At 35.3% G+C, this 14,059-nt stretch overlaps 1 protein-coding gene across 1 annotated transcript; it reads right to left on the reverse strand.

Moving 5' to 3' along the window:
- Window positions 1–2,144: 2,144 nt before the first annotated feature.
- LOC124357151 (POU domain protein CF1A) lies at window positions 2,145–6,769 on the reverse strand. Its single transcript, XM_046808652.1, has one exon. The coding sequence runs from the start codon at window positions 6,650–6,652 to the stop codon at window positions 5,390–5,392; it is 1,263 nt and encodes a 420-aa protein (XP_046664608.1). The 5' UTR covers window positions 6,653–6,769; the 3' UTR covers window positions 2,145–5,389.
- Between the last annotated feature and the right edge of the window lie 7,290 nt (window positions 6,770–14,059).

The raw sequence follows: 14,059 nt of genomic DNA on the forward strand, positions 1-14,059 counted from the left end.
GAAAAAATTATAGTTGATAGAACAGATTCTTAAAATACGTTTTACTTTAAAACAGACAATACGCATCTTTATAGATTTTTACTAGTCATAATAAAACCAGCAAAGGAATGTGTGAAGTTGCATTTTTCGCTACCACATACTTTATTATGTATTACCTGTTCTTTTATGTTAAGTAACAATTGAACTGTACAACTGCAATTAACACAGATCTTCAATATCGTTTCAGTATCACGGTATTGATATTACGAAATACAGTACATCTAACATACGTCTGCTCTCGCTCTTGTATCTGGAATTATTAAATTAGTTGTCGAAGTTTGTAAACCGGAAGTAATGACACCACATAAAAATTTGAAACTTTTACCTCCGTATATCTGATAATGGAATTATGGGATAGTCTATGTCTCATTTTAAAGATATATTCAAACTCCTTTTAGTTTTTTGTATTGTATTGTTTAAATGATGTATTTCTTGATTGTTTGTTTGGTTCTTTTGGTAGTAAATTCTTACGTGGTTTTTGTCCAGAACATTTTTAAGCACCATAATTCTCTTAGAAACTTAGTTTGAGTTACTGAGGCTCATTCTCTCACGCACATGTTCGGTGCACCTATGCGAGGAAATATTTCTACGCACATTTACAGTACCTGGTAATATAAACTTTTTTTGTACAAAGTTATGATTGTTTAAAAATATTAAAGAAAGTCTATAACATAGATGGAATATTGTGCTCCTACGTTATGTCTGTTTATATAATGATTGAAATAAGAATGTTTTTTTATTTTTATTTTTTGTTTAGAGAGATATAAAAAGCATGAGATTTTATTTCGCAATAACCACTTAAAAGTGTCGTAAAAGTGTTTCAGGTTTAATATTGTTCTTAGAGGGATAAAATATTAAGGTATAAGGTATTTGAGAGCTAGATGACAGACACAGTTTATGTCCATTTCTTCCAATGAACCTTAGCATGTAGAGAAGCGATGATTAAATTTATGATGCTCTATTTTTCGAACAGCTTCTCGGAGTTAAAGTAGCAATGGAATATACATCCATTCAACACACCGACTATACGCTATCAAACAGATTCGGCAAGAAAGCGATGAAAAACCTTCGACAGTTGTTAAAACATAACATAAATCATCCTTATCTAGGATCGTAAATTCTTATCATTTCCAAAGGTGTAACTAATGGAGTAGTGCTTTACGGGTTATAACTCACTCAAAACATTCTGTATTGTCTATGTGAATTTCACAGCTTGATTGTCTTATTGGTAATATTAAAATACCTATTGTTTTAATAAATGCCACTGTTGATTGTAAGATTTGCACACAGTATATAGTCTATATATTTCTGTCAAGAGATAAATTAAATCATTTAAAATTTTGTAATTTAATTACAGAAACACCATTTACCAAATATCTAATAAAAACACCGTGCAAACACTCAAAATTGTATCACTAGGATTTTAAAATATTGTACAATAATATTTTATGTCAACTAAAAAAACTATTTGAATTTGAACTTGATCAACAAGATCCAATTTACCAATAGCTGTTTGGTTGATACAAATCATTAATGCACAATATTTTAAAATACCAGTATTGTATTTTGTAATATATCCAGAGTATTTTTAATAAATAAATACTTGGTAACGTTTCTACATTTAGAAAACAAATTACGATCATTCATGTATTTGCGATGAATTGTTTTGTATATTTTTATATCTACTTCTATATCACAAAATTAATACTATTTCCTAGAAATGGTCTATATACTTTGCAAAATGTTAAATGCAATGACCTCTTGTATGACTTGTTCAAATAAAGATTCTTCTCTCTATTGGTCCAACAATTTCTTCGTTTGAAAATTTTTACCACCTCTAGTCACACTTCATATCACAATATATCTTATTAAACAATATTTTCTCTTGATTTGGCTGGAGGCTTGGCCTTAGTATGGCACCTTTTGTTTAGGTTTAATGTAAAATGCAATAAGTATCTTAGAAATTCCAAAACTAGAACTTCCCAGCCAGTTGCTCGACGCTTTCACGTGAAACTCTTTTAATACTTTTTACATTTTATATCGAACCAATCAACTCTGGGGCATACTTCGGCCAGCATAGGAATTCCTCAAATAAAAACACTGTATTCACGTATTATGACAAAAACACAATATTTATTTTCTTAATAAATCCCTCATCAACTAGATTTATTTGTTATACAATTCGGGCCCCTCGGTTTGTGGTGAAAGGAAATAAATCAAAAACACAATAAATTGATAATTTAGAAACTACTATACAAGAGGGGCCTGCCACTATTCTATATTTACACATAGCAGTTGATGATTGCATTTTTATATATATACTGTATTTATATAACATAGAGTCAAGTCAGTTCTGTAAAGTTTACTGATGTATCGTTAACTGTATAATCACAAATAATAAAACAACAAAATCTTAATGAATAAGTTAATAATAATACATACATTCGAAAAGCTAAGCTAAATGACTAAATCATCACATCATTTCAACTACACACATTTTTGACCAACAATTAATAAAATAATGCCCTAAAATATTCGTTTATATTTCGCTCTTGTAACTAAGGATAGTCCAAATTTATACAATACAAAGTTATTTTCGAAATTATGTCTTTACTGTGAGCTAAAGATTACCCCTGAATTTTCCTTGAGGTAACTAGAAAAATAAGCTTGGCCAGTAGCCTAATGGTTTCTAAACAGTATCAAATGAATTAACAAGGTAAATAATTTGAAATTATCAACATATTTAGTAAAGTTATTGATTTCCTTATTTTTTTAATTTCTTAAAAAATTTTGTATGCCGGTGCTGTTAATTTTATTTTTACGATAACTGTTAAGTTACTAACTCGGTACGGTAATTAATAGGAGTCTTAAACTGAAGTATAAATTTAATATTGTTTTAAAAATTACGTTTTAATAACGATTTACCCGATAAAACTGTTATGTATGCTCATATTTACATCAAACGAACCCGCGAATTACTATGCACACAAAATATTCATTGGAAGTAGGAGTAATTTAATTTTGGCTCAATATAATTAAAAGATAATTGTAAGAATTTTATGCAAACGCCTGAATATTATAAATTACAAGAATATAACAATTTAATGAGATCTAAATCTAATTATCTGTTGTTTCCATTTTAAAAATTATAAATTACACTATACTGTATATGACACATATAACAGATATTTTTTCAAAATGAAATAGGCCTACACAAACATATTTTAAGATAATTTCATAAAAGTAAAAATAACTACAGATACGTTTTATGTTACACTGCTGAAAAAACTGAACCAATTAAAACAAATATTGACATAATATTGCATTAAATTAATCAGTACCGCATTTTCAGTATTTTGAAAGTGTTTTAAAAATATGAGAAGTGAATACAATAGCTTTTTACCCTGTCATATATTACGCTAAGTAACATAACACATACCGTACACATAAGCTGCAAATAAAATTCTAAATTTGTAGTATAATTTTGTAACCGGCATATTATCAAGGGAGCAACTAAAAGTTTTTTTTAACTTTTATAAATAAATACATTTCACTAAACAAACATTAACTCTCTGTGAGTTAAAATACCAATCAAGGGGGTTTAATTTGTATAGTTCGACAAAAATTATTTTTGCTTTTAAAATAGGTTAACACACCGAGACAAAATTGTATTTAAAATTTAGAAGTTCATTTGCAGAATGAACACATAATTTTTAACATTTAATTGCAAATGCATCAACGTAAATTTTACAATTCCAACGATTTAGATGGAGTAAAACATAGTTTAATTTACAAGAATGTGCATGTACCGTACTTGAAAATCACTGGAATGCATGGATCACAAAGTATTTTGGTATGACTTGGCGTGATTCACAAAGAACAAATCTGATCACAAACACTGGCCACTACACGTATCTTGACTTTGGAAATGTTATGGAATGCAGCTAATGTTAAGAAGGCGAACGTAAGCGTGAATAGTTGGCTCCTACCTGGTGAGCGGCGTCGCAGATCAGCGGCGAGCGGCCTACGGGGCCAGAGTCGGGCGTCCGCAGGGTTCGGTCTTCCACACTTATGTTTCACTTTACTATTTTTATATAAAACACTGTCACTGTCCAATTATTTCTGATAGTGTGATAAACCATTTATTTGCGAAGACGGAATCAGTAATTTCAACAACATCAAAATACACCAAAACTACGTTCTGTGGCTAAACGTTCTGCTAAAAACGGTTTGATTTTATCAATCAAGAATGTTTCCAGATTTTGGGGTTCAACAAATTAAAGGTAGATTTATACTTCGGGAATTCCTGGCCAGGAGGAATTCAGGCGTGCTAGGGTCTGGTGCCATAAAATTCTCGTTTTGACACTCGGAAAGGGAGTCATTGTGAGTCGGGCCTTTGTCGGACAAGGTATTGTTGGTGCACACCCCTGACAACAGGGCCCTGGATACCTGGCAAGTCGACCCCGAACGGCTACAGATTCTTATCAAAGTCCGGCCTCTTTTTGTACCATGAACCAACATTTACGACTGAAAACTCGCTTTGATTTTGCCGTCAGGGAGTCCTGTTTCATCTCACGTTATCTAACTTGACTAGTGTATGTCCACAAAAAAGTTTATATAATTTAGAAGTCGGGGAAAACTTAAGTTACTTAAGGTACTTACACGATCGAGTCCTCCGACGTCCGTAATCACTAAGACTAAACAGATGTTGGCCACTGTTTGAATAATAATTTGTTCTTTGAAAATCAAAACCTAGCAGATTACAATATTTACAGAGTTTATATTCAATGTCTATACAAACACAGAAAAGTTCCCCTTAGAAAATACACATTGAATATATAAACAATCTTATTCCCCCCAAAGGATCTACACCATTTTCACAAATATTCACGGTAGTACACTTCAATTTACATCGCCTGTAAAGGTCCAAGTTTGTCACCTATCGGTGTAGTAGCCCGCACAGTGGGAATTGAAAATGTCCAACCTCACAACGGCATCTCCAAATATAAGAAAACACAGATGTATGCAGTCACGGAGCGACTCAGCTGCTCACGGGCGCATCTTTAAAACATGTCTGTCTGGCTGCATACATGATGAATTCTTATTAATTATGCACACAAATCACTCCAGAAGTTATTCCTTCCCCTCTCGTTCGTCCCTCCCCCTCCACTGGAATTGTTTTTGTCGGGTAGCACACTAGTCACTATCGGCTTGGTCGCAATTCTTCCAGGGATTGAGCAAATCGGGGGTTTTGGAGGTGGAGGGACGAAGAATCCGGAGTCAGTTACACGTATTCCCTCTGCATTTTGGAGATGTGTCGTGAGTAATCAATTTCCCACTGGGCTAAACGTTAATGAGCCGTAAGCGATTGGTGGTTGGGAATCGTGGGAGGAGACATGATCGGTGGACTGTGCGAGTGCGAGTGAGGACCCATGGGCGACCCGTGCATGTCCTGGTGGTGGTACTGGTGGAGGCTGTGGGGTCCGGGATTCATCTGTCCGTCCATCATACCATCCTGAGGTCCTCCTAACGTGTTCGGTGGCGTCATCCTCTTCTCCTTCTGTCTCCTGTTGCAGAACCAGACTCTCACCACTTCCTTCTCCAGTTGTAGGTTGTCGGCCAACGACGTGATTTCCTGCGCAGACGGCTTCGGCTGCTTGTGGAAGTGCTGTTCCAGGGCGCCTTTAACTGAAACTTCGATGCTCGTTCTCTTTTTCCGTTTCCTCCCCTGCGCCGCGATCTTGTCGATGCTGGTAGGTGAACCGTTCGTCGAGTCCGCTTCCTCCAGCCACTTCTGGAGAAGGGGTTTCAGTTTACACATGTTCTTGAAGGACAACTGTAACGCTTCGAATCTACATATCGTCGTTTGCGAAAACACATTACCGTACAGAGTCCCTAGAGCTAAACCGACATCCGCTTGCGTGAACCCCAACTTGATCCTCCTCTGCTTGAACTGTTTGGCGAAAGCTTCGAGGTCGTCGGAGGTAGGGGCTTCTTCCTCACTGCCCGAGGGTTGGTCCGGATGCTGTGAGTTGGGCGGATAGGGACTGTTATTCATATCTCTGAGAGAATGGTGCAGCTGTACGGAGGTCGTCTGGTGATGGTGACCCAACATACCGTTCATCGCGGCGTGGTAGGCGCTGTGGTGCGGCAGAGGCGAGCCTCCTCCGTTGTTGTAGATCGAGCCTGAATTGTGCCAGGGATGTGGAGAAGGCAGACTTTGTTGGTGACCCCGGTGCTGCATGTCAGGCGGTTTGATATCCACGGCGGTCGCCTGATGCGGATGATGGTGAGGATGGTGATGGTTGTGGATGGCCATGGACGGCCATGTGCAAGGATCCGCTCCGGCACCGAGCGCCCAGGCATTGTGAGACAGAGACACGGTATGACTGTTGGGTGACGGAGACGACGGCAGCTGATGATGATGGTGGTGATGATGATGGTGCTGTGTAGGAGGCATGTATTTCATCTCACCCTCGGCCGCGGATCTCGGCGACGGACTCGTGTGATAGCCTCCGCCGCCGATACTCGCACCTCCTAAGTTCATCACTCCGACACCGTCTAACTCCGAAGATACAGCGGTACTAGCAGGCATGTAAGTCGTCGTAGCCATAACACTCTACACTCTGATATGAATTGTAAAAAGAAGACCGAACGGACGGCGCGCAGCCGACTCATGTGTAATGCATGTCGAATGCCTGACGACTGGCGCTCCTCGACACGACTCGCGGCCCCCCCGCCTGCCATTGGCCGCCCGTGACGTAGCACTCCGGTCGCTCTCCCATTGGTCCGCTCGCTCGCCCCGCCCTCTCTCGCCAAACACCAGTAGCCTGGCAACGCCACTCCGATCCTCTATTGATTTAAACTTCACTTCAGTGTCAAGCTATTACAATACTATTAGACCCGTATTATTACAATTAATACCACCTTCGACCAAAAGTGAAAAACACGGCGGCTCGCGCAGTGGGTCAAACTTGGTCCCTGCACGATCGATGTTGTTTTGTCATTCAATCTGATACATCGTCATGCCTCTGTCGGCCTCCATCATCCCCACTGTAGGGGATAAAATACCGAAATCTGTGTCTTCACTCGGATAAATTCACTCGGTACCGAGAGGTTATCAGTTCTGGAATGTTTTTCAAATTCAGTTACTTGTGTAAACACTCTATTCCATTGCCGTTCATTAAAATCCAATCAGTTTCGTTACAATATTCGTAGTCTACTAAATTACCTAAGGGTAGATTGAGCAAAAAGTATTAGTAGCCCAAGAGTGAATGCGTTAGATGAGCGCGATTAAGAAATTTTACTCAGTAATAGAAATTAGATTTCTGTATGGAGGCACTTGATTTGTATCTTTTTCGATATTCCATTCAGTTATTTTGTTATTTCATACGTTTATATGAAACTTCTTATCTGCATGAAAGAATTTTAAGATTAATTTCTCGAAATATCAAAAGTACATTTTTAAATTGTGGAACAAGCTTCTGTATCCTCAAACCTTTTAATGAATGTTGCGATATGTTACAGATTCATTGATAATTAAATAAGTCAATTGTACAATTTTCGTAACAAAATGTTTCATGATTTTCATTTTGTTCAACACACAACACTGTGCATTTCATTGTTTATTACGTGCATCCTGGTGCTGCTTGTAATTTGTAGTCAACTGACGTTACTTTTATTTATTCCATATACATTTTTATCTCAAAAACATGCAGAAATCTCCACCGACAGTCTCGTGATGTATGTTTTTGTCTTTCATGACGATCTGAAAAATGAAACGTAACGAAATCTATAAATATTTCCGTAGATAGAAAGCAGAATTGATAGATATTAATAATTTTAAAGTTACAAAATGTTTATATTTGTACATATTTTAAATCTTTAAATTTCTAATAGATTACTATTTTGCTTTTTAGATTTTAATTGAAATTTAAATTTACTGAAAATAAATAATTTGTACTAATTAAAATTAATTAAATTAGTAATAGACTACACCTACAAAATATTTAAATAGAATAAAACTGTGAGGTATACAACTTTTATGACATTTGCACTGTACTTTTAAGTTTAGAGTAACTTATTAAATAAACACTATAAAATTTAGACACCTTAGTGTGGTGAACATGATATAAACTCTTTTTAAAAACATTTAGTTCGCTATCCTCAGAATGCATTTACGGAAAATAATAAAAAATATTTGTATAATTTTAATAGTATTTAAACTATAAATAATTATAAACAGCTGTTTGAAGTGTTGCATAATGAAAATATTTAAATTTATAGGCAATTAATCTTGATTTTACTGTACAGATTAATACGTGAAGCTGATTTTGACCATACAAACAATTTTTGCACCTGATATTTATACTGTACAGATCAGGTGAGTGTTATAGATATTGATTGAAGCAGTATCTCATGGTATAAACTAAAATACACAGCATTATTGACAAAATATTGGATCAGCTGTCGCCTATATTTTATGTGCCACTTGGCATAGAAATACAAACAATTTTAAATATTAACGGTTCTGCAGGACTAAAAAAAATCGTAACACTTTTATGGGATGGCAGTCTTATATCTATTTATAATACTGATAATGTGTTACAATTATAAATGTAATGTGAGGATAACATTTTTTTACAACTATATAGCACAGCAGATCCTAGGTTTGACACATAACTTTCAAGTAGCCTAGGGGTGCATTCATTCGTTATACAATAATATAAATGACGCACGGAGTTTTATATAAGTTGGTATAAATATTAGTGTGTCTGCGATTTATAATACAATATTGTTTGTTTATAATTTAAATCGTGCCTTTATAAACTATATGTTTTATCCTAAAATACACAGCTTTTTGACAGCTACCAGTTTTCTATAGTTTATAACAGTGGATAACCCAAGTGAACACAGCACACACACGATGTTACACGGCTATATGTAGTACATTTCCCGTGATTCGAACGGAATAATATTCACCTCTAGCTCGAGTAGACGCCAATATGGAGTCAGTCTCAGCTTTAGGTTTTACCTCAGTGGAGCAACATTCGGTAAGGAAAACATAAATATGAAATGGCAGCTAAGTGAAGTGTCGGCACAGGGTTGAATGCGTAGGAGGGGAGGTACTGTCACGGGGAGGGGGGAGGCAGGAGGAGACACCGCCATTGACAAGCGGTAACGCATGAATATTCATCAAGCCTCTCGCACTAAGATTCTCAATTATTTATTTGTTAATTACACTCTAGTCGTCACTTAATCCCGCGCTCCCGTGCCGCACTACATACCACCCCTGCTCACATCCCTGTGAGGGTGAAACGCGGCACTCACACGTCTAGTCCGGGAGCATCCGACGTAGGCTTACTTATTTTGTGGAAACGGTGGAGGAATGCTGCCTATCAGCGCTAGTTTACGTAGGGGTCGAAATGGAACTGCATCGAAAGGGTTAAAAATATCAAACGATAATTTCTTCTGAAAATATAAATTTTAGCTTTACACAATTAAATCCAAATATCAATTACGTAAATAGAGGTTAAATTGGCGCCAATAAAATCATCCTAATACTGACTATGGAGGTTAAATATAAAATTTAAGTCTCTATATCTCGTTGGTTAACGTTGGGTTTGTGAATTTTAAAAATGGTACATAAAAAAAGTACATCGAATTCTAATTGTGATCTACGGCTTTAGAAAGTCGAATTAATAAGTGTAACGGAAAAATACGTCCTAATTGTAAATAATTCACCTGAAATTCTCGTACCATTTGTGGATTTTACATGTCAACAATAAGGAACACTGACCAAACAACAACAAAATGGTTTCTGCCAATTTCGATAAAAATCTTGTTAAATGTGATTGGACATACAATATAAATGTAGGCTATAGTATATGCAATGCACATTGAGTGTTGCTAGGAAGACAGCACCATTGCCGATTCACAATATGTGAATTTGCTAATGCTGTAGGAGAAAATGTTTTCTGTAGGCCTAACAGTTTTACTCTTGTACCTTAATATAAATATAATATAAATGTATTAAGTAAAATTGAAATAGGGTCACTTAATTAAAATTCTTGATTAGTTTGTTTGGATCAATTTATCTCTACTATTTGGGGAAATTTTCATTAAGGTTTTCCGAGATATTTTTATTTGTTATAAATTATCTGAAGGAACGAGACAATCGTCCGAGTTGCAGGGGCTACATGAGATTATATATTCCTCTACCTATTCCAGGTAAGGGAATAGGATTAAATAAAATTTGTCACAATTTTGTATTATTCATAACTTTATCTTTAAAAACACGTAGGCAATATTCAGCATGAAGTTCCAGTTTACACGTTATTTTAAGTTAATTTTTACGACGGTCTACTACAACTTGTATACGTGTAGTATATGAACTAATCTTCTGAACAGTTTTATGTAATGAGCGTACATATATTATGTGCTACTGTTTATTATTGCGTGCACATACAGTTGATGTTTTATTTTTACATCTGCCACAAAAAGTTAGTGTCAGCTAAATCAACGGGCTCCCTGAAGGTATAAACAATCAAATTCAGTAGGCTACAACATTCGTCTCAAACGCTTTTTGGTGTCCAATTCAATTGATAGTTGTGAGGTACCGCTGGAATGTCTGAAAGATGAGGCAATTGGCAGTTGCAGTATTGAATGAATGCAGTGCAAATTCGATATGTTTATGTGTGGGTTCGGGATATTTTTAGTTTAATATGGGTTTACGATTGCGATAGAACGGTAATGTGTGAAAAAAATGCAATAAAATGTTGTTATTACTACTTTTGGCCGTGCTTTCTGTTCAGTGCATTTAACCGACTGAAGCGCTCGCTACGTTAGATGCAACCAACCATCATCGTAACACGAGTGCACCAATTATAACTCTAGCTGCCACCAGATCTGCCTCTATTTCGCTCGTAAAGCCCCGGTTGGGGTTTAATTAGTTCGCGAGATCGCGTACCTCGCCTCTGTGAAAATGGCGGCGTTTTTCCAGATTGTTGTCAGTTTTGATGTTAATTGCTGCAAAATCAGGTGGCTGCTCCCAAGTCTCGAGGAAGTAGACAATTATAGTTAACTTATTCCTGATGGAACATGTATGTGTGGAGATGACTCTGATATCTACTCCCCCCCGCCCTAGACACCCCCGCACGCGATATGCGCAGCTAATTATTAACGTTATTACCACTAGCCTCGCAGGAGCGCCTCATTAACTCGGTTTTCTGACGAAAATCGCAAAGATATAATCCACGGAGATTGTAATTGAATATTTTAAGCGGTCTTGAGTTTTTCGGCTGCCAGCTAATAGCTCAGAGTCATGAGAGGCGCTCACAAAATCATCCCATTCCTGCACAGTTTGACGGTTGAAGGAACCTTAGCAAGACAGCAATATCTCTATTGGAAATCTTACGAAAATTCGTTCAGTACTTTCGGTAAAATGTTACGGGATCAAATTACCTTTTTGAGTGTTTTAATCATTTGTAATCCTTTTGCAGCTCATACATTGTATGCAAATAATTGATGCGAACCACTAATAACATTACTATCATCTAGATGAATTTTTGTAACATAGGCTACGTTTGTTTTAAAATGCCGTGTTTGTAGCCTACAAACTTGATTTTTATTTTTTTTTAGCAATTTGTTTAATAGTTTAAAATATAATTAACGTAGAATTTAAAATATAGCAGTAAATGTATTGGTATTAACAATTAATCTATAAAAAATTACAGCACAAAATAAGACAATTACAAATTTTTTTTATAAGACACTGTCGATTCTGTCCATATCGGGAAGAAATTTTATTAATATCGCCTGCAATCTAAGCTGTACCTGATTCGGAATTGATTACGATGTCGTTTAGTAAACCATTACCTAATGTTTATTGTTATATTAATTTAATTAGTAGTGTTAAAACATTGTTTAAATTAAGTTTACTGCAAATGTATGATTCTAAATTACGTTGCCTGCTAATTTAATTGCAGGTTTGACGCTGAAAATACACATAACACCCCAAAATAGTTACAAAGAAAAAATCAGTATAAAAGTGTTTTGAACCGATCCATAACGTTACATTCGACCTTAGCTAGCTCATTGCCTCCAAGCTATTCATTTAACCTTTAGTTAAGAATGTACAATACATTGTAAAGCGTTTGTACAAACGGGTAGAAACGTGATATTCCGTAAAGGTCTTTTCCAGTCGTTCCAGAGGGGAAGATCAGATCTAGCAAACAAGAAACAAAAACACAGACAGCCGTTGTGTCAGAAGTCCAGTAAAAGCCGGCCCAGACAGTGTGCCGACTGGAACCCTTATCCTACCTGGCCTGCCGACCTGGGGCGACCTACCCTCAGTCCTCCTGCAACATTCCAACCCCGCCCGCCACACTCGCTATTATCTTATTAAAATATTTGTCTGCCACTGAAATATTTCGTTAATGGCTAGTTTGTTAAATGGTATACATCGAGGAATGAATCTTCCAAAGGTATGCCCAGGCCTGCATCATACCTGGGAATTAATAGATCTGTTTCCGAGGGTGTTCATGACATCGTGATGATCACTTGATCGTTCAGGTTAGTAAATTAACGAACAGAAGCTTCCTAATGATGCTATTTCAAGATCTAACCTGTAATGATGGATAAATTTGTTTAATGCCATCTCCATGATAAAAAACAATATATCCATTAGAAGCTGACAAATCTTTAAAATTTAAATATCATTATCTTATACGAATTCGTTAGTGATGTTTTGGCAGGCCGTAATGCGTCATTATTGTCATTAAAGCAGTATTTGATATTTACTTGAGATTTTTCTGGATAGAATATTATAGACTGATAATTTCTGAATTGTTTAAAAATATGGTCAGATTACTTTTACCTCTGGTTATAAATTTCATTCGGTTGATAATTGATTAAGCTTTTATACTGTCTTGTAATCAAGAATATAATATTGATTATTTTGTTGCTCCAATATTCAGCGTTATTGGTTAGTACTATCAGAAATTGTTAGAAGTACACTGGTTTAAGCTATAGCAATTTAAATACATCTGTGGTTTCTCCGCTCGTTTTAATAAAAAAAAATGTCATATTTCCAAATTGTCTTCATTATTCTAATCAAAACTAATGAAAAGTATATAACAATTCCATGGTTTCCATTAATAGTTTTACAGTCAAAATGTTAACTAAGTCAGTTTTTGCTATGGATCCTAAAAATTGTTTTATAAAAAATAAGATGTTATAACTAATTACGAAGTTCAGATTTGAAACAACTAAAATTTGTAATGTATGGGATAAAAATCTATTAACATAACCATAACCTTGTTTATGAGTTATGGTCATGAGTTTGTGAGTTATTATATAAAATTATATAAAAGTTATTATATAAGAGTTATATATATATTATATAAGAGTTATTATATAAAATGAGTAGTATACGCTACTACTCATTTTATGATATCAAATTTATTTGTACGGTGTATTCGGTGTATTCCTAAGAGTATGAATTTTTTACTGATTTCACGTTTAATCGCTTAAAACGAAAACTAAAAAAACCAAGCATTTATATTTTTTTAAATTTGCTATTAAAGATTAATTTGTTGCAAGCGAATATCTTTGAACATTTCTGAGTACACAACGATTTTCTGTAGTCGGCTTAACCTTCTGTCCCAACCATTTTTATAAACTCATAAAATAGTCTTAAAAACATAAGAGGTTACGCGATGATATTTAGTTTTTTTTTTTTTTTATTACAGCCTAAATTATTGGGCTGGATTTTTCAACAATGTATTTAGTTACAACAAAACTCCTTTCACACTCATTGTTGTTTAATATATTCCATAGGATCAAACATTCATAAATACATCCGTTTCAAAATCTATCACGCTTTAAAAAATATGTATTTAGGCTTCAAAAGCCACACCATGAAACATGTACAAAACTAAGTTTTTGGGGATAGACTAGTACTGGACTTTAATTAGTAAAGTATGATTGTATTGAAGTTGTATTTCTGTCAGTTTTAGAG

This window comes from Homalodisca vitripennis, chromosome 3, assembly GCF_021130785.1.
Source record: "Homalodisca vitripennis isolate AUS2020 chromosome 3, UT_GWSS_2.1, whole genome shotgun sequence".
Taxonomy (NCBI): Eukaryota; Metazoa; Arthropoda; class Insecta; order Hemiptera; family Cicadellidae; genus Homalodisca; species Homalodisca vitripennis.